Below are 23,121 nucleotides of genomic sequence, written 5' to 3'. Positions count from 1 at the left end.
TAGTTCCCATGGTTTCTAGCTTAAGAAGATGGATGAAGGATAGGGAAAGGAACAATAAATAGGAATAAAGGATAAGAAAAAGAAAGGAATGTTGTAATGCCAGGAGATTTTTCTGACTGGATACTTTATCTGCATATCCAGAATCAGAGTGTATAAAATGAGTCATTTAAAGTATATTTTGAACTTCCACCATTGTTGCAAATTACATTCTTTTTGCATCAGACTGCATGTTTTGTAATTTGAGTATTACGTTTTTTTTTTTTATTATTGTTATGAATGTTTTATTATTATAAAGTTTGGGGACCTGTCCATTTTTTTTTCATTCATTGTTTGAATCTGGTTTATTTATTTATATTTTGTTTGTTTAATAATATTATCTCTTGACATAAGCACTCCTGGAATCATATTTTAAATGTTGTAATAAAAGCCTTTTTCATGAAAGAAGGTTTTTTGTTTTTTAAAGTAATATATTCTGATAAGTTTTACATATGCAAATTTATTGTTGTTAAAGGAGTTACAAAATTGTATTTGTTATCAAGTTGCGTATGTATGTATTTGGTTGTGGTATCTTATCTTTATTTTGTGACTTTTTCTTATCTTTTATTTATTAAGTACTGGAAGTATTTGAAATAATACTTATATCTTATTTTGCAAATTTAGCGTGTCATAATAAAAATTGTATACTGGGGATTGGCCATTTTTTTTCTTAGATTTATTGTACAGTTTCATGAGCTTTTATGTTAAATTCCACAGATTTAGTTTAATGCATTAAACATTTGTATGATTATTAAATAAATTATTTTGTTGAAGACACTGAGACCAAGGTGCAAACACATATTGCAGTAATACATTATTTACCTTTAATCATCCCATTTCCAACCAGATCCAGGAATCTAAGAGAGGTCAGTTGGGTTTGTGAATTAGTGTAAATCTTGCTAAAGGTACTTAATGTCACTAAAATTATGAGAATTAATGTCACTAAAAGGATTTTGGTCTTTATAAGAATAAACCAGTCCAGTTTTATTGAATTTACTAGTTCCACTTATTATCTTTTGTACTTTGTGTCAATGGATAGCTTCCAGTAATACTTCTTCTATTATCAGCCTAGTAAGCAAAGTATGTAAGCAAAACACCTCATGCCAGACCAGAATTGAATAGATAAAAAATTAATGTTTTCAGAGGCTGTCTTACTTATCTGTTTAGATAAGTTAGTCAAACAGGCAAATATCATTGACAAATAAATTCATTTCATTTAAATTTTCCATGGGAATGGACTATTTTTAACAGATCTAATACAATACTAGCTGGTCAGGGTATTACAATAAATATGCTTTACAAGCACATTATGAAGTATAAAGTTTTTAAAGTACAAAGTATAAATTGGTAGCAAACTTGAAATGGACCATGTTTTAAAAAAATGGATCAAAGTCAGGAGGTTATTAATTTAGGGTTCTATTTCTTTATATAGCTGTATTTTCTCTGATAGTAAGGATGTGATTTTTTCAGGATGTTTTGCCTGTGGGATGGAAGATGGATTTCGTGTTTACAACTGCGATCCTTTAAAAGAGAAAGAAAGACAGGATTTTGCTGATGGTGGTTTAAGTTATGTTGAAATGTTGTTTAGATGTAACTATTTGGCACTGGTAGGAGGTGGAACACATCCTAAATATCCAACCAACAGAGGTATTGTTCATGTTTAATATTTATATTACCATTTTACAAACCACTTAATTGGTGTTTTGTAGAACTAATTCTGTTTTAAAGATTTTCTATTTTCAATGAGTAATTTTTATTGTCTTTGCTAGAACTCCATTGCTCCTACATAGGAGTTATAGCTCTAAAGGGAAAGTATGTTGATTGGTCCAAAATTTTCATATTGGTTTTTTTGCAGTGTCAAAGTTTTTCACAACTCTCAAAAAAAATCCCATATGATCCGGTTTTTGTGTGCAAAATGATCTTCAGCTGCTGGAATTCATTGGAAGTTGTGCCTAGTTTGTGGACCTATAGTAATGAGTGAAGGAAAGGTTAGACAATGGTGTCGAGACTTTAAAATTGGCTGCACAAATGCACATGACAAAGAGCGGAGTGACAGGCACAGTTTTCAGACTGATGAAATTGTTGAACAAGTGCAATGTTGTGTTGAAAACTGCAATGTGATCGGCGATTAATGATTAGTGCTCTAGCTGATGAATTTCCACATGTTGGATGCATCTCAGATATCACAAATTGTGTGCAAGGTGGGTACCAAAAATGCTCACTGACTAACACAAAGAGCAAAAAATGTAGTGGATGAGCATTTTTGGACCGCTATCTACAAGATCGAGATTATTTGTTTTTCCACATTGTTATGGGCGACAACACGTGGATTAATTCTACACCAGCGTAGAATCCAAACAACAGTCAATGTAGTGGTGCCATTCAAGTTCTCCAAAACTAAAAAAGTTTAAGCAGTCTCTCTACTCGAGTCGAAAAATGTTGGCTTCTGTTTTTTGGGACAAAAAAGGCATCATTTTGGTTGATTTCATTGTACATGGATAAACAATTACAGCTGATGTGTACTGCAAAACACTCACCAGACTGAGACGTCTGATGCAAAATCGCCGATGCAGGAAATTGTCGTCCGGCATAATCCTCCTTCATGACAATGCATGTCCTCACATCTCTAGCCTTAATCAAGAAGAAGATTCAAGATTTTCATGGGGAACTTTTTGACCACCCTTCATATAGTCCCAACCTTGCACCTAACAACTACTTCCTCTTCTTGCATTTGAAAAAGTGGCGTGGTGGACACAACGTTTTGAAAATGATGAGGAACTCAAGGTTTCAGTTCTCAACTGGTTCAATTCCCAGGCAACAAACTTCTATGCAGAGGGGTTAAAGAAACTGGTATAGCATTATGAAAAGTGCTTAGAACTTAATGACGATTATGTGGAAAGTGAAGTAGATATGTAGTAAACTAAAACTGTAAGTAATAACCTTTTCTCACCAGTCAATTTTTTTTAATGACTAATTGGCTCTTACTTTATGAATATGCTCTGTGTATACAGTATCATGGGAATAATCCGAAAACATGAAATGTTTTCATTTATTTTTATATTTTGGCCCTTTGCTTGACCACACCCATTCTCTTAGTTGTCTATGTAATGTGAGGTTATTATTCTTTGGTGATTTAGCAATTTTCATGTTATAAATGGTGTTTTGTGAAAGTTTATTTCATTTTTTATTATAAAGTCATATTTTCATATTTTTGGTCTGTGTCTTAAATATATAATAATGGATAAATTTAATGCAATTTTATAATTTACCATTGTTTAAAGGTTACATTCTTGAGTGGGCTCACTTTTTTAATGTATTTAACAATTTAATCCACACTCGAAAAGATTTAACAAACGTTCAAAAATTACATTATTTACATTTGTCACTAAGAGACGAAGCCTCAGCCATTATTAAAAATCTTCCATTAATCAATGAAAATTATAAAATCGCATTAGATTTATTGATAAAATGATTTGATAACAAATTTATGACCGCATATTTTAATGTAGATTGTATTTTAAAAATAATTTTTTAAAAAAGAGAATAATTTGATCTTCTATCCAAATTCAATAATAACATTTGTTTATTTGTCAATTCACTTGAAGGCAATGAATGCACTTCCAATTACGATATTCGAATTCAATTTCTAAGAACAAGGCTAGATTATAATACTGCCAGATTATGAAAGGAAATGATTATTAATGTAAAATAAATATGCTTGGTTTATCTTGTGCTACTGAATCATATTATGATATAATTTATATTTGTATTAGTATAACGTTTATGTACCTTATATTATAACTTAATTATATTGATATTCTCATGTTATTATTAGAAAAAATAACCTATTTTCTGATGGGCAGTATGTTCAGATTCATTTGTTTTCTTTGTCCTCTTGCTTAATGTAAACATCTCCTGACATTATTTTCTTTCTTCTTATTTATTATTGAATCAGCTGGTCTTAATTATTGTTAAAATTATTAATGGTATAAATTTTACTTTCCTTTATAATATGAACGAATTAACATGAAAATGTATATCTGTGCTAGCCAGAATGTTTAATATTCTATAAATTTAATAATTAAATGTCATAAATGTCATAGTTTAATATAATGTTTAACTAATTTAATTAAAATTAAAAAGTAAATAAAGGAAATGATTGTTAATAATTGATTATCCGGCATTACTTAATGTATACAGTTTACACATCCAACGAATTGCTCCGCAGCTGAAATTGTGTTTAAAAATTGTTTCTTTTTTTGAGCATACCAGTATGACCAATAGTTTTTGAGTGTGGTGTTAAGAGACAGTGATACTATTTTAAAATGTTTAAAGAAACTAGTTCCTTTTCACCTCAAATGTTGCCATAAGGCCTAGTTCCTAAGGCAAATGTTGCCATTAAATAAAAGCTACTCCAGCACAAGGTTTGTTATTGTGAGGAAAAGTTGATCCAAAATTATCTGCTGTGAGCTTAAATTGAGCAATTACCAGCCGGTGGAACAGATTTGACAGCACACATGTGACAGCTGTTAGACACTGACTTCTTGCAGATGGTCAGAAAGCTTGTCAGCCAGCTAAAAAGCAACTTTTTAACACCAGCAGTGTGCAAAGAAAAGCTCTCGTGGGCCAAGGCACATGCTAACTGGACCAAAGAAGGCTGGAAAAATGTTATCTTTTCTGATGTTACATTTTTATGTTCAGGGACAAAGGGTTATGTACATTAGAAAAGCATCTGATGAAAATATGTCACCGGCTCATAATCAACAAAGAGTTAAACATCCCCAGAAAAGAATGTTTTGAGGTTGTTTCACATTTGAAGGTCCTTGTTCATTACCTCCAGTAGGTAGTATGTTGAAAAGTAATGGATATATCAAGATTCTAAAGGAAAGGGTTGTGACAAATTTGAAATATATTCCCACAAAGCAACAAAGTGTTCTAACAGGGTGAACACCTTGGCCATACTGGCAAAAGGTGGAAAAAGTTTTTGAAGAATGAAACATGAAAGAGCACCTGTGTTTAGGCCAGCAACTTCCCAGACTTAAACCCAATTGAAAATCTTTGGACATATTCAAAAAATTACTCTAAAAAATGAATTTTAACACAAAAATTGACCTCATTAAAGCAATAATATTGGTATGGTTTCATTTTGAAGAAATAAAAAAAAAAATGTGTAGTACATTTGTTGAATTTATGCAAGATTGTATACATGAATTGATTAAGAATAAGGGAGGACATATTAATTGTACAGGTGTGATTTTTTTTCTAAGTAGTTTCTTTTTATAAATAATATCTGTGTTCAGATTAATTTGCATATATATATTATATTTTTCCTGGTTTTGGCCTGATTTTTGACCCCATCAGTGAAGGGGGGGCATTGCAGTACCCATATTCCTTTCCACCTTCCAGCTGTAGGTTTGTCCCAGGTGTCTGCCAAACTTAAGGGACTGAGTCAGATTATCAAAGTTCATTGGGACACAAATCCCCTATCTTGCTTCATTTTCCCTCAGTATACCATTTTTTCCTACCCTGGAAGTAGCTATACAGAGTGTCCTGGGAAGTGTCAACCAAACTTATAGAACTGATTCAGGGCATCAAAATAAAAACATTTCATGTTGATTAATTTTGCTTTATTTCCCTTATTTTTACCAATTTCTGTTTTTCAATAAAACTGTATATCTTTAGAACAGATTGAGATATCTTAATGAAATTTAGTATTTATGTACCCAACATCTTATCAAAATAAATTAGTTTGAAAATTCCAGAATGGCAGTGGTCATTTAAATCTTTTAATTACTATTTTTGTAAAATAATGTTTATTAGATAAATTGTTAAGCCTTTTATTGTTTTGTTAAACCAAGTTTATTCAAAGTGATTGATAAATAGGTGCAATATGGTTGAAATTGTTAAGTGGAACTCAAAGTTATGCAAAGTTGTTAAAGTTATGCAAAAATTACCCAAAGATTATGGTACAGAACCTGATTTCACATTTATTATTTTCTCTCTGGCATTGAACAGATTACTTATTAATGTGTGAGATTTCTTATTAAAATGTTTCCATGTAATGGAATGTAGTGTGGGTTATTAATTTTTACATGGGGTAATTTGCTGCATATGGTAGTTAGATATTGCCAGAACCTCTAGGAACTCTGTAGGAACAAATTTCTAAATTTTTTTACTAAATTTATTGTCTAAAATTGTTTCTTATTTCTATTTCTTAGCTTATTTGATCAATTTTGAGTAAAAATAAAAGTCATTAATATTAAAACCCCAATAGTATATTTGGAAAAAAGGTCGGTGAAGGACAAGACCAGGAAATTTATTCAACCCTTGCAAGTATTTTTTTTTAAATACACTTTTTATGTTTCATCTGGGTAAATGGTTTGTATTGTTATTTCTAGTTATTGTGTGTTTCACTTTGTAACTAATGAATAATGATTTTCTTACTTATGTTATGTAACTTAAGTAATAAACAATTGTTAAGTTGTAATTTCACTTGTTATCTTCATAGCAAATTTCTTAAATATAAATCTGGGATTGATAAATTTCTACTCTGTTTTATATTTATGTAGATTTATTCCATTATTACCCAATTCATACTAACTAATCCCTATAATAGGAAATGAGTTATTTATTGTTCAGAAATTGTTAACTGAAAAATTTTCATTTGAATTGTAATCCTGATTTAGGTTTGGATGCAAGCCAAAATGAATCACCTTGTGTTACAAGGGCTATTCAGATAGGAAATAATGCTTATGCACAGTACTTATGCAATCAACCTCCCATCAGTGATCCTAAGTCAATTAATTTATACTGTATTAGTTCAGTCTGACAATTTTTATAACTGATTATATAATTCTTATTTCTCTACATGTTTAAGATGTGAAAAAAAAATCCTACCAAATGTAAAATTAGAAGTTTGATGTTTATTTTTTAAATGTAAATAAAATATTTGTAGTTTCAAAACTTACAGATAGATAAAGTAAGTGCAAAGTAATAAGATTATTTGTGAATTAAGAACTAGAAAATAGTTCATGAGTAGTTGTTGTTCATGAGTATTTATGACAAGATCATTCTGCCTTTAATTATTATTTAATTAGAATAGACAGTTTATTATTGATAGGTAATATGATCATTTCATTGCATTTCAAGAACTCTCCTGCACAAAATTTTGTTGAGCATTTCTGTATAAAAAATGTTGTGCCAAATGGATTCTCAATTCATATCTGAAGAAGACAAGAAAAAGCAAATGGAAACATTTTTGACTTACTTTATGTGTTCACTTTCAGCTAATTGATTGATGTATGAGTGAGACAGCAATCAGATTCTTAATCGTATTGTTATTGGTGTTCAACATTGATTTTTCATTAAGTATGTGAACATACATCAATCAATGGACAACATCACTTTGAAACTCCTTCAAAACTGAAGAAAATTAAGCATTCCTTTAAGTACAGGGAATATAATGGCAAACATTTTCTGAACCAGAAAGCCTCTTATGCCAAGTGGAACAACTATAACTTAGAGATTTAATGTGAAACACTTGACAAAATTTATCATAGAAAAAATCAGTAACCTGTTGTAATATGATATTTTGTTTTATAGTGTTGCTTGGTTGCTCAGCACTGGACTGCTTCACAAATTTGATTGATAACAATTTTTGAGCCCTACTGTATTGCTCTGTAACAAGTCCCAATGATTTTTCATTTATTTCCCAGATTAAAAGAATTATCTGACAGCAGCAGTCATTTTGGAAGTAATAGTGAGATTAGAAAAACTATTGATTAGATGATAACGGCAAATGAGTTTAATAAAGAAACAGAAAAACTGTTGTTTAGCAACCGGTGTATAGCTGTGCACATAGTGTGTACTAGAGAGAGACTGATAGGACAGATAAGATGTTTACGAAAACATCTCGTATAACAGAGTTGTTCAGGATAGTTAATAGCGTGGTAAGCCAGCTATCAGCCTATGTTCTCAGCATATGCCGCCCACTATATAAGTGTTTAAATTTAATTAAGTATAGAATTTAAGCCATGCAAATTCTCTTATAAATAAAAAATAAATATTTGTAATTATTTTGAGGTTTTTAAATTTATTAAAATTAAATCTGCTTATCTTTGTGGCAGAGTGGTACCATCTCAGCCTTTCATCTGGAGGTCCTGGGTTTGAGCTCTGGTCAAGGATGGCATTTTTCATGTGCTACAAAAATTTCATTTCCTTATCCTACAGCCAAGCCTCAAACTTATGTAGCCAAATCATCAAGAAAAAATATGTATATATTTTTTTTATTTATTGAATGATTGATAAATCCATCTGTGGCCTGATTATTATTTAATTATTAAAACAATATGAATTTGTGTTAGTCTATTGTATTGCGGTTTATTATCTACATCATAATATTTTATATCTTATTTGTTTCAGTTATGGTTTGGGATGATTTAAAAAAACAGGCTGTGATTGCATTAGAATTTAATGCTCCAGTACGTGGTGTACGTCTAAGAAGAGATAGAATTGTTGTTGTGTTAGAAGGTGTAATTAAAGTTTATACATTTACCCAAGCACCTCAGCAGTTACATGTATTTGAGACAAATCCAAATCCAAAAGGTGCTTACTAATTTTATTGTTAAAATATGATTATTCATGTTAATATAACTTTTTTGATTAGTACTTTTAAAGCCCGTACTGACATAATTACACTAATTTATTCATTTTATGAATAACTAGAAAGGTGAAATTTGACATAGTTATTCATAATATGATTTAGAGGAAAAATAAAATTTATTTTCATTAACAATTTCTAAGGGATTAAAAAGAAGATTCCAATTTTGAAAAGTCAGTATTAGTTAGAACAAAGATTAGATAGGTTAAGTACTTTAGTTATTGGATGTAACCCATATCTACTAGGCTTAATAGTGTTACATAATATTGGGGGTCAAGGACTTATGGAAGTAAAGTTAATAAAATAAAATTTATTGTTTACAGTTTGCTCAAAATAAATTAATAAAAATAAGTAAGAAAAAATCTAATTACATGCTTGATGTTTATTCATTAAAAAAAGAAAATAATTAAAATACTTGATTCAGATAATTTGTCTTTCTTTTTTACAAACTTATTGTATTGAACTGTGTACCCCATGAAAAGAAGAAAGAAATATACTCCCAACATCAATGGTTAAAAATTAGAAACATCATTCCAGCTGCAAAATTAGAGAAAAATGAATTAAGATTAGTTGGTTTTAGACATTGAGCAAATAGATAATAAAAAATTAATGTTAATGCTTGAAGCTAAAATAAAAGTTATAAAGAAAATTCTTTTGGCACACTAGAAGGTGAAGGTAGATTTCACCGGTGTTAAGTAGAGGATAGAAAAAATTTCAATTTACTCAATATGACAACAGTTGCATGTGGAAAACTTTTCACATGTTTAGCATACGACAAGCCTCATCTTCTTACAATTCCAGCAACATTTTGGTCACTCCTTGCCGTAAAGATTGGTCATATCAAAAATTGTTTCAGACAAAAGTTTTAGGTAATGTTTAGAGGACTAATAACAGAGGACTTTAAACCGATTCAGTATTGTGTCTAAAAAGGGATGTTCTTTGTCTTAAAAATCCCAATTTTTCCACCCTCTGAGCCGATATCAAAAAACTTTACTTAGATTAGTTTTAGGCCCTTACCCAAAGAATAGTAGGAACTTTAAACGAATTCAATATTTTACTTAATAAGAAAGTTATTAATGATATTTTGTTTTTCGAAAAAGCCCCCCCCCCCCCGCTATGGTCTAATTTTGTCCATTAACTTGACCAAGATTTTGGGTCGTTATATTTTATGTATCAAAATAAGTGATTGGTGCAAGATTACCGCAGTTATCATGTCCACAAGAAAGTGAAAATGTATATATAAATGTATAATTTATAAATAATTGATAATGTATAATTTTGTAAGTATATAAATGTATATGTATGTATTTATAAATGTATATATAAACTTTAGAACTGACAGTGGTTTTGGGGTCTGTAGAGTGTGAAACGTGAAGATATGTCAAAATTTTCCGGAAGTCAAATCATGGTGCCCATTACAATAGGTAGCTTTCTTATGAAATCTAACTAAAAAGGCAATGAATTCTTCTTCGAATAAATCATTACAAAAGTTGCTTAAGCTGTGACTATTAGTCAGAAAATTTTAATGAACTTTTAAAAATAATAAACCACAACATTGAGCCTAAGAAAAACAATGTCCATAACAATAAAAATTATTTACATTAAAAGAATTATTTCTTCATTACATTGTCATGATGTTCTTATAAAATTTACCACTAAACAAAGCAAGATTGGATAGTAATATTTTGAGAAGTGAACAATGATGTAGCTTACCTTTTATTGGGTTGAAATAATTTTGATTGCTTAAAGGGAAAGTATGATAGATTGGTAAAGTTAACTAATAATAAATGAAGAAAATTGTTATAATAAATTGCAGATAATGTTGCTTTTTGGTAAATTTCATTATTAAATATTGTACACAATTTATTTTTTTTAAACCTCTAATGCTTCTAAATCATCAGAAATCAATGTTGCTGAATTAAATTTAGTCTTCATAATGCTATTAATTGCTGTTAATCAGTTTTTCTTTATTTTCAAAGAAGAATGTATTCTACAAAAAATATTTTATTATTGTGCAATACATACTGTTAAATATATTTATGCTGTATATCGCTTTTTACAGAAGTTCAATAAAAGACAAAATTGAAATTATAACAGTATATGTCATTATTAGAAGAATTCCATGAAATAAAGAAAGGGAAAGTTACAAATAATAAAGACATAAAAAAACCATGGTTGTACATACAGATTAGTTTAGTAATGAAAAACATAACAGAAAAAAGATAATGTAATTCTGTTATTGAAATTAGCTTTCATGCAAATTTATAGTAATCATAGGAACAATTAAAACCATTTAGGGAGGTACCCAAAAAAACAATTATTTTTTGTAGGTTAGCAGTGCTGTGCCCTCTCCCTGTAGGTACATCCCTGCTCAGTTGGCTATTTAGCACTTATGAGAAACCATTGCAATAGACAGAGTGATTGTTTTCTTAAGATCAGTAGTCTTGGAGATTTTGTAATGGTAAACTCTTTCCTGTTGTATAAAGAAAGAATGTATAACATAGTAGATCTTCATTTTGAAATAATAAATAGAGAATTATTTAATTGATATGCAAGTTAATGTATGTGTTATTATGTTCTATGGTAACAATCACAAAATTATCTATACAAAGCAAGTTTTTTTGTAATCTATGGGAGTCATTGGCTGAAATTTTGTTTTGTTATAAAGTGTAAATTTAGAATCAGTATTACTGAGTGGTCTAAGTTTGTTATTTTTGTTTGTTCACAGGTTTATGTGTGTTATGTCCAAACAGCAATAATTCATTACTGGCATTTCCTGGTCGTAAGACGGGACATGTACAAGTTGTTGATCTCGCTGACACTGAGCGACCTCCATTGGATATACCAGCACATGAAGCTCCTCTAACTTGCATTTCACTTAATCAGCAGGGCACACGACTTGCTACTGCATCTGAAAAAGTAATTTTTCAGTTTTTTATTTTTCATTTTTTCCATTTTGTTCCTATTTTAATATATTTTCTTAGATACTGTTGACCACTTCCTTTGCTCTTTTTGGTATCATTCTTATAAAAAAATTTTTTTAAATATAATTCATTATTTACTGATTTCTTTTCTTACCCTTGCCTATTTCCTTGGTTTGATGAAGTGAAGTAATGATTTTATTGAATGTAACTTCTTATTTTAAAAAATATGTCAAAAGAATTTTATCATTGCGTTATTTTAAATGTGTGTGTTGTCTTTGTATATCAGTAGTTTTTTCCATAATTTTTTTATCTCTTTAAGAATTTGTAAACTTAAAGTTCTATTATTTATACTCAAAGCAAGTTAAAATATGGGCAAGTTGGTCAAAAATTTTGTTTTTTTACTCAGTGAAGACTACGTGCACATTTTATGCATTCAGAAGCTTATAAAAACAATTGGTAATGTTTTTTTTTTAAGTCATTCTTTGATGAAAATAATGTTTTTTATTTTAAGGGTTCATAAAAAGTAAATGATTAATAACTTCAAAAGAGTTTCCTGTTAATATTAATTAGTGATAACCATTTTTATGGGGTTTTAGGTAAGAATTGAACCAAATGTGAACATTTTTTGTAAGATTCACTTTTTATAAAAAAAGTAACTATTTTTGTTACAAATATTGAAACAAATTTCACAAAATTATAAAATTAGTTGGATAATTTATGTCCCTGTATAATGATTTCTTTTACAGCTCATGACCTTTGCAGATTTTTAGTTGCAGTTTTGGTGTTAACCGTTGTGCCAAATAAATTGATACTATTTAATTTTTTGCTACTTACTTTCTTGTACTTCACATTCTGAATACTGGAAACAGTAGTCATTTAAATATTTTTTGTTATATCTTTACATTCTTCTATAAATTTATTATAACTCAATATGTTAATATGTATTTATTTATTCTTTATTATGTGTAAAAGATTTAGGATAAATATGGATAGCTATTCCATTTCACATGCACTAATATTGTAGAGGATGAATGTAACATTTTTAATTCTTATTAGTGAAGCTGGGAAGGTTCCAAGGTTCAAGAACACATAACAAGATTTCCCACAAAATAACTGATATTGTTACTACTAGTTAAAATATCTTGCTACTAATCAGTTTCTTCTAAACATAGAATATTGTCATAAAAAATTATTTGAGATGATGAAAAATCAATTAGTAGCTTCAAATTCACCTGGAAACACTGTAAATTATATTTTCTGTAATTATAATTATTATTATATATTAATAATAATAAATAAATAAATATATATATATATATATATATATATGAATGTGATAAAAAGTACATTCATTTCTTTAATTATGTAAACTTAATTTCTTAATTTGCTTTTAAAATGATAACCTAACCATATTATTTTTGAGATTAAGCTTAATTATTTGTTTCTGTTTACCATGTTACTTAACTTTAGAGTGCAAGTTAAATAGTCTCTCCTTAAATATTTGCTGGTCAGCAGTAACTAATAATTTTGTTGTACACATTTAAAAAACAACAAATTTTAGTAAGCTTTATTTTATACCATTTGATTGTCTATTTCAGGGTACACTAATTCGTGTATTTGATACATGTACTGGCAATATGTTAAATGAATTACGTCGTGGTGCTAATGGAGCTCAGATATATTGGTCAGTTTACTTTTGATTTATATATACATATGTATTTATAATGTAGAAAAAATGTGATAATTTATATAAATAAATTTTTAAAAGGAAAAATGTAGTGCTATCATAAAATTTTGTATTTCTTTATTTTTCATAATAGATAAGTAATTCTCATAAATTAGAAATTAAGAATGTATGCTGACCCTGGAGGTATGATTTTTGTAGCCTTGTGTGATTGCTTGTTAGTGATGACTGATAAACTTTGACAATGGGCTAGCCTATAATTAAAATTTTATGTGAAATTTGGTAAACTGGGTACTACATGAGGCTTCAACAAATGCAGATTTTTGAATGGCATGCTTGTATTTCAAGGTTAGTAGAATGTCACTTTAAGACAATGATTTTAACTGAAAATTTATGTATGCACCGTATTGTTATAAAGTTTATTCCGTAGCTTGTGTCTCAGTAGATCAAAATCAATGGCTTTTGATGTGTGTTGTGAGCTTCATAGCATTTCTTAACAATAATTCTACTTTCATTTCTAAGATGATAACCAGAGATGAAAGCTAGTTTTATGGTTATAATCCAAATATAAAGCAGTCATGACAGTGGAAGATCTTGTAGTCACAGATCAATGAGACACAGCAGGTGAGAAACACAACAAAATCCATGTTTGTCATGTTCTTTGATATTGAAAACATTTTTTACAGAATTTTTTCCTACCAGTTTACCGTGAATTTTGACTTTGTGTTGTTTTGAGGCACTTGACAGATGTGCAGCAAATTAGATCAGAACTGTGTGAAAAACAAAATTAACTTTTACACAAAGACAATACGCCCATGCTTATCACCTTCAAAGCAATTCAGATTTTGATGAAGCTCAACATGGTAGTTGTTCCACATTCTCCTTAGTCTCCAGATCTACCTCCTGTGATTTTGCTTAGTTTCCCAAACAGGAATTTAAGCTGAGACATTGTAATAATTGCAGGACTGCCTTCACACAAGTGATTTCCCCAATGCTTTTAAGAGATAGAAGAGGCACTGGAATCAGTATATTTAAAATGAATGAACCGATTTCAAGATGCAGTTTTTCAGTTCAATAGAGCCATTATAGAATGAGCCACAGTTCATTTGAAAGAGTAGGTTTCTAAGTTTTGAATAACCACCGCACGAGCACATTAGTTATAGCGACCTCAAAATGGCGAGTCAATAACAAAAGGGTGTTCTGTATGCTCAAGGTCACAAAACAAAATTCTGTAGTCATGGTGCAGCGTACTTTTTGAAGGCAATTTGACATTAAGCCACCCTCTCTGAACAACATTCAATGGTGGTTCCAACAGTTTTAGGAGACTGGTGTCTCTGTAAAGGAAAAAGACCAGGACAGTCACAGGTATCGGAGGAACAGGTGGAGAGAATTCATGATGCATTTCAGCGCAGCCCACATAAGGCCACTAATCAAACTAGCCATCAGTTTGCAATTCCTCAACTAACTCTCTGGTGTATGGTGAGAAGACATCTACATATGAAACCATATAGACTGCAACTCCTCGAACAAGCACTTTCCTATAATGAGGTTTCCTATAAGGAAGTGATTGGAATTTTTTGAATCGATGCTGGAGAAATGGAATACAAAACCTTCATTTAACGTTTAATTTTCACTGATGAAGTGATCTTTCACTTAAATGGCACAATCAGTGATCATAATATTTGCATTTGGGGGATTGTAACCCACATGTAACAGTTGAACATGAGAGAGATTCTCCTAAGGTGAATGTATTCTGTGCATGTGTAAGGACAAGGTTTACCATCTCTTTTTCTTCTAGGGAAACACCATTGCAGGACAAACCTTTCTCGACATGCTCCAAAACTATTTCTTCCTATTACTGTAAGCAGATTCAGATGACTTCATTTTACAACTAGATGGAGCACCACTTCATTGGCACCTGATGGTACAAACTTTTTTAAATGAAAAAGTGCCCCAATGATGGATTGGTCAAAATGGCGCCCAAGATAATGCTCTTTGGGCTTGGTGTGCGAGATCTCCAAATTTAACCTTATGGGGATACGTTAAAGATCTTGTTTTTTGTCCACCGCTACCCACAAACATCGATGATCTTAAACATCATATGTCAACTGTGATCAGCTTAGTGAATCATGACATGTTGCTACATGTGTGGGAAGAATTCTCTTATCACTTTGATCTTGTCCATGCTGCTTCTGTTTGATATATTGAACACTTGTAGGATAGAAAATGAAACTTAATTACGAGTAGAATACGTGTGATTTGGTAAAGAATTTTGTATTAGATTTTCTTAATAAAATGTTAAGTTATGAAATCAGTTCATTCTTTTTGAATAACCCAGAGACTATTTTGAAGGAGATCTGTAAACAAGTAAACAAATCAATTTTTTTAGGCTTTGGGATCTTTCTGATGTGGCCACAATATTTGTGGTTATAAATTGAATTCAGAATTCTTTTAAGACCTAAATTTTATTACAAATAACTTTTCTTTTTTTTAATTCCTGTAAATATCTAATTATACCCAATTGTCATTATTTCTAGTTTTATTAATGTATTAATCTTACTGATTTGTAAAATTATTAATTTTTACAAGTTTATTAAAAACATTCAGCTTGAAGATTAATGGTTTTGAATGATAGTTAATCTGTTCAATGTTGACTGTAAAAAAAAATTTTAACTTTGAATGAGGAACACTGGATTTGTTTCACTGGAATTTGGGACTTTCTTTACTGTTAATTACACCTTCATTCATTTAGTAATAATAATTTTATTTTTATAATTTTTTTCCAGTATAAATTTTAATCAAGATTCTACATGGTTATGTGTTGCTAGTGATCATGGTACTGTACATGTCTTCTCAGTTGAAGATCAGAAATTAAATAAACAGTCCAGGTAAAGATTAATATTATAATGTTAATTTACTTGCTTGTATTTAACTATTAGTTTGTATTGTTGATAATTGAAGTACTAATATTTATTGAGATTATTGCTTTACTGTATTACTTTAATTGTTTTTCTATGTGCTTTATTTAATCCTTTTATTATTTTAAGAAGAAATTTTTAAATTAACCATTAATTGTTTTAAATTAACCGTTAATGCCCAAGGATATCTCTGCTTGGTAGTAGGTCACATGCCAGTCTTTCTCAAGCAGTTTTCATATTGCTTCGGTCACAGATGAAGATGGTCAATCTGACCTAAGAGCATCCTCAAAGCCAAAATTTCCTCTTTGAAACTCTCAGTACCACCTAAATATTGTGTACGATGAGGACAAGCCTCTCCAAGGAGTACTTCCTCTAAACACTGATCATCACTTGACCCCTTTACAGAACTATAAAAAACAAAATTGCTTGGTATTCAGTTTTCAACCATGATGTCGTCGCTACCTCTTTTCACTAACATGGCTAAAAAGCAAATGATACTGAGACAGTTACTAGAAAAACTACAGTGCCAGTCAGGACCTGTCTATAGACACATGCTAACTTGTCTTGATTGTGCTAAACCACCTGTGATGATTCATTCCATCATATTGCAAAACTTTCCTAGTGCCCTATATGTATTGCATGACACTAAATGAAAATTAGCAACAAAATACAAGAGCCATCATTACCTAGGTGCCAATTTTACCTCAGATGGTTTACATGTGTCGCAGCTATAAGAACCGGGGCAAATAATGTAAAGCAAATTAATGCAAGTTGTTCTGTGGGAAACAATGTGTTTTATTAATGTCTTCACTCAGTAGGGGGAATATCTGTAATTAATTAATTATTTTAAAAAAAATTATATTTAGTAACTAATATTAATATTTCAGTTTGATACATTTTGGTTTCAGTTTAGCATCAGCTACATTCCTTCCTAAATATTTTAGTTCACACTGGAGTTTCTGCAAGTTTAATGTACCTGGTGGTCCCCAGTGTATGTGTGCTTTTGGTGCTGATACAAATTCTGTCATTGGTAAGTTATACTGATTTATAAATACTTATAAAAAACTGTTAGTTTTTTTATTATAAACTATTTTTCAAAAATTTCAGGTGGATATTCTTGATTCATTCAAAATTATATTATTTATTAAATGAAAAATCTATTATTTCTTTAAATGAAAATGTTTATATGTATTTATATCAGGTAAGATATTATAAATACTGGTTTTCATAATTTAATTATAGTTTCTGCAATTTAATTTAAAGAATATTATTTAGTACGGTATGAATATTCATAATTTTTCATAAATATTAATAATTTGAAGTTCTGGTCTTGAATTTATGAATTATTATTTAACAACTAAATGCTGTTCTTAGCTCATTTTTTACATGGTGTTGTGTACTGCTTTTTTTAACCTATTTTGAAAGGAACCTCTACATTTTGGATTTGAAACAAAATGTACTTAAAATCATTTGTCATCATTCTTTTCTTTTCTTCATAAAAATTCCACATTTTGTTCAACTCTAATCAATTTTTGTAAAACCAAATCAAGTCTTCTAGTAATAAATAAAAATTAATGACAAATCTGGCCCTATCTTTTGAAATTTTACCAGACTGTTGCGTTACTAACATGAATGCAGAGATGACTACAAGCTCTGTAAAATATGTTGAGTTAAATCTTATGAAATGATATTAGATGTGAAATATGCATTATTGCAGAAGTTTTTAATTATCTTTTTTCTTTTCTAGTTGTGTGCGCAGATGGAAGTTATTATAAATTTATGTTTAACAACAAAGGAGAATGTTGGAGAGATGTCTATGCGCAATTCTTGGAAATGACCGACTCGCATTCAAGAGTGCGATGGTGACTTAAATATTATTCTTTTTTATGTAACTTTTATTGTGAGATATTTCTATACTGTTACATGCAAGTCAAGTTTTATTTTACAAGTGAATTGATGAATGTGCATAAATGAATTAATTGATGAACCAAGTGACCCTTGCAGATAACCAATGTATGATATAATAATCGATGTATGATTTAAGAAGAGCTGTCAGTTGTAGTGCTGATTAAATTAGTAAACTAAAAAACATGCAGTTATTTTATGCTTATTTATGAAATTGGAATCTTAATTTCTTTTCATAAAGCAGTAAATTTTATGTCAGCTGAATTAACTCTTCCTCTATTTTTTGCTAGTAGTTACTATTTCTTTCTTTGTTTTATGGTGTTTGTGAAATATATTGACATGACGTGTTCTTATCGTCTGAATGAATATTAACTAACAATGTAAATATTACTTGTATAAAAAGAAAAATGTGTGAAACTTATTGAAAATTTTAATGAAACTGTATAAAATAATGTTTGAATTAAATACTCGGATTTAAATTCTTGAATATTTAATAATAGACAGTATTTATCTGATAGTGACTATTTTTAATTCCAATCTAGTTTTTTTTTTTTTTTTTTTTTTTTTTTTTTTTTAATTAAAAGAAATATTATAAATTTAGAATACTTAATAAAATTAAGTTTTTATATTTAGGAAATAAATATTTATTGATAAAACTAGTTAGTTATAATGTTTTTATCTATTTTTAAAAATATATATATTTAGTTTGCTAATAATTCAATCCAGTAAGGCTTCTCAGATTTTTTTTTTATGAAAGGTAATTTATAAATATTTATTTACTTTCTTGTTATTTAGCCGCAAAAGTTTTTATTTTTTTTTTAAATAGATTATAGTATGACTGTAAAGAATTTTGTATGGCAAAAGTGATGTGCTTCAAATCCAAGCACCACAGTTTTATTTATCCTCTATTTGTTGTCAGTTATTACTTATCCATGATAAGCATGATATTTCAGTAAAATGTATGAAAACATAAAAGAAATTGTTTTCATGTAAAGCAGGTTTATATATATATTTTTTTCTGTTACTGTATTTAGACATGATGATTATACAAATGGTTGGTGGTCACAACATAGCACTAGATTAGATGTTTATGCTCGAGTTGGTTGATTTTTTTTTGTCAATTTTTATTTATAGTTGTAATGGTTTTAGTGTTTTTCATCATAATTGAATATTACTATAATAATTTTAAATATTCACAGGTGGAAAAAAGAAAGATTTTTTTTTTTTTATTGCTATTGTATTAGCAGATATAATAGTGCTGAAAGAAATTTGTGATCTGCATCCAGTGTTCTTAACTTTATTGATTTACAGGAACTATATTCATGAAATGTAACTTTGGTCATGGGAATTTTACCTCAATTGCTCATTTTCTGAATTTTCACATTGTGTAAAAGAGCATCTTAAAAGTTATTTTTAAGTATTTAAATATAAATTTATCCTACTGCTAATAATTTATTTATACTTAATATTATTATTTATATAATTTCCAATTCTGTATTATTCTTTTCACTCATCTGTATAGTGCTAGTAATCCTTAGATTCCTTCAGAACGTTTAGTGACAACCTATCTTTTTATTTTTTTATTCATTGTTCATTTATTTTTTTTAGTCCATTTTCCCAATATTTTATTTTTCAAATAATCAGTGGATAAAGCTTGATGAAAATCATCATAACAAAAAAAATAATAAAATATGTTATTTGATTTGCACTAAATTTATTTAAAATTCACAACTGTTTTGGTACATGTATCTGTTTCAAATTTTACAAACAGAAACACCTACCTTCTGTTCTGTATTTTGTTTATTCTCTTTTGTTATTTTGTTTTTCTTAGGGAAATGAGATTTTTTATGATCAAATGTGTCTTTTCTGATCCCAAAAAATTGAGAGAATAATTTATAATAATTTTTTGGCATTTGAATAATGGCCATGCTCGACCAGGATTTGTGAACCCAAAACCTTGTGCATGACAGTTAAGAACTAATTCTTCACATTGAAGTTGGCATTCTGATGTATCTAAATTATTAACTATACTCTTGTTTTTAGGTGTTTTTAGTTATTATTTCTATTTTGATGATACTTTTTTTATGACTTTTTCAGTTTAGAATCTTTCTTCCTAGAAAGAGTACTTAAACTACATACAAAATACTTTTTTGTTAGTTCTTCTGTCCTGTTTAGATTTTGGTCTTCATTTGTGTTATACATTTGTTTAATACTGTATATAATGTATTATAAAACATGTACAAAGATGTTAAACATGTACAATGTACTAAAACTTAAGTGAAACAATTAAATTTTGTTACATATAATAGTTTATAGATTTGAAATTAAATTGGCAAGCGTGAATTTTGTTTTGGTTTTATCGTAGAAGTGAATATATTTCATTTATTATATGAAGTGTTACAAACAAGTTTTTGAATGAAAATTCTTGGAAATAAATAAATATATATATATATATATATATATATATATATATATATATATATATATATATATATACATATATATATATTTTTTTAAATATCACTGTTATGATATAAGTGACTAATTCTTACTCTGATACATACATAGTCTGTGTGTTATAAAAATAAAATAATATTAATAAAGAATTGTTTGATACTGTATTCTAATTAATCTTAAGAAGGAATGTTTATGAGATTATGTAATATTAGTAGTTATCATTTATGTATGTCTTATAATTCATATCTTTATGCAGTTTTTACTATACTTGCATATGTGTATATATATATATATATGCATCTTGCATTCAGGAAAGGTGATTTTATTTAGTATGCATTAATCCCTGGTAATCATTAGTATTAAGTAATAAACTTTATTTATCATTGAAGTGATCCTTAACAAAAAGACTTATTTAGAAGGTAGACTACACAAAAATATTTTCTTACACAGAGATAAGTATATTTTCATCACAGTGAAGTTTGTGATAAATTGGAGGTCTCTTTAATATCTGATTCAAATGTATTCTAACAAGAACAAGATGAAGCTACATCCTTCGTTATGTATTAACAGGTTTTTGTAGTTTTTCAACATAGTTTCTCTAAAAAAGGAAATTATTTTAATATATTAAATGGTGGCTAGTATACAGTATCAAAGAATCTTTGTGTTGTAACATCTTCTCATAAAGGTTGGTCATCATCATGATAGTTTTCAATATATCGATGTGCAAAATAATTTGATGGGCATACAACAAAACCATTTTCTCAAGTTATGAAGGGAGCCATGGATCCTATCCATTCTACATTCTGCTTTGCCTTAACATTTCCTTAATAATCAGTACAAGAAGTCTAATTTTGAATCTCTGTACAATGTGAACAAAATATCAAAATTTCCTTACTCTAGTATTGCTGATCAAACTCCTCTCAGTTACCATCCTTCTTAATACCTTATCATTTAAAATATGTTTTAATCGAAAAATTATAAAGATACCAAATAATCCACACATCTTAAGATTTGTTAAGATGTGTGGCTTAACCCTGTTTCCATTCCATTGATATGTGATAACCATTGCAACTGGTAAAGGAGACTGAATGAATAATATACTTCACATGTTAAATCTGAACCGAAGACTTAAAGTATTACACAGCAAGAGAAACATAGCATTTTAAGGAAACTACCATTCATCATTATAGTTCTCATCTTAATTTCAAATAAAATATATATTATCCACAACCCAAAGAATTTGTATTTTTCTCTCCCTTTAATGAACTTATTTCTGTGTTGTACAATTGATGATTTTCTTTGTTATAAAAAGAACATTTTGTTCTCTTTAAATTCACCCCAAGTCCAAAGTTCAACATTCTTTCTTTAATTTGTTATAATTATTCTTAAATTCAGATTGTTTGCTTTCAGCTCTTTATCAGCATGTTAGATTTTATTTATTGAGGTTTGATTATCCACAATACATACTACTTCTCCATCAGTAGTCTATTCCAGTAAGCTTCAAGTAGGTATGAAATGCTAAACATGATAAAACATTTTTCTACCTTTACAACCCTTTTAATTGTGATGAGAATAGATATTTTCTCTTTCAAGCTTATTAGATTTGTCTGATTATAATAAAGTTATTCTATTATTCTGAAATAAGTGTGAAGTTTGACTATAAGCAGAATATAATGCACGCTGTCAAAAGCCTTTTTTTTTAGTGAACAAAGCTGTGTTATATACCATTTTGTTGACATCCAAATAATTTGATGAATAACAATATTTTTGTAGGTGGCAAGTAAATTTTGAAAACCAAATTGTAAACTAGTTACATCTCTCTCCAACTTGCAAGAATTATGTTTTGGATGTCCAAAAAATATATAGCTTTAAAATCTTACTATGACTAGGACTTATCTGTTTATTACCTACCCATATCCTTCAATGAAAGGTGAAGCTCTTATTATTATATTAAATGCTTAAAATTTGAAGAATAGAACAAGCCACTGTTCTGGTTATTGTATTCTTTTATTTAGAGCACTCCTTTGAAAGTAAGCGAACGGCTTTTTGTATACTCTTATGTTTCTGATTCTTCAAGTCCTCTTTTATGAAGTTCGGTTTCCTGTTTTATTGAAACTTGGCTTAAAAAATTTAACTTTTCCCAGAAAAGAATTTTCTTCCCCAAAAATATGATTTTGAAGCATTCTAGAAATAAATACTTATGGGATCTCATGAATTTTTGGAATAATTTATTTATTGAGTTTTCTCAGAAAACATGTTTGTATTTAAATGATTTCTAAATAAATCTTATCTAGTTAAATAATTGATCACTTTCTTACATATTTATTATCCAGTTTAAAAATAGATTATTATAACATTTTATAGATAATGAAGCCTTTATTTGGTTCTTCAATAAGAAATCTGTATGTTTAATTAAAATTGAATTCTTCATCACTTATTTACATTGTTTTCTACTATACTATTTGTTATTGTAATTTTGTATTATTTTATGCGATTGTTTTACTTGAACCCTTACATTTTCTACTACAATTATTGGTT

At 28.8% G+C, this 23,121-nt stretch overlaps 1 protein-coding gene across 1 annotated transcript in view; it reads left to right on the top strand.

The window, feature by feature from the left end:
• Positions 1–18,618, top strand: part of LOC142329840 (WD repeat domain phosphoinositide-interacting protein 3) — a 28,252-nt gene extending 9,634 nt beyond the window's left edge. Inside the window, exons 2-8 of the mRNA XM_075374702.1 lie at positions 1,507–1,683; positions 8,458–8,640; positions 11,424–11,614; positions 13,218–13,303; positions 16,090–16,191; positions 17,130–17,251; positions 17,969–18,618. Coding sequence (XP_075230817.1) covers positions 1,507–1,683; positions 8,458–8,640; positions 11,424–11,614; positions 13,218–13,303; positions 16,090–16,191; positions 17,130–17,251; positions 17,969–18,087 — 980 coding nt within the window. The 3' untranslated portion in view covers positions 18,088–18,618. The remainder of the gene's footprint in view (positions 1–1,506; positions 1,684–8,457; positions 8,641–11,423; positions 11,615–13,217; positions 13,304–16,089; positions 16,192–17,129; positions 17,252–17,968) is intronic.
• Positions 18,619–23,121: the final 4,503 nt, after the last annotated feature.

The sequence above is a fragment of the Lycorma delicatula genome, chromosome 9, assembly GCF_047948215.1.
Source record: "Lycorma delicatula isolate Av1 chromosome 9, ASM4794821v1, whole genome shotgun sequence".
Lineage (NCBI taxonomy): Eukaryota > Metazoa > Arthropoda > Insecta > Hemiptera > Fulgoridae > Lycorma > Lycorma delicatula.
This window is presented reverse-complemented; position numbering and strand designations above follow the sequence as displayed.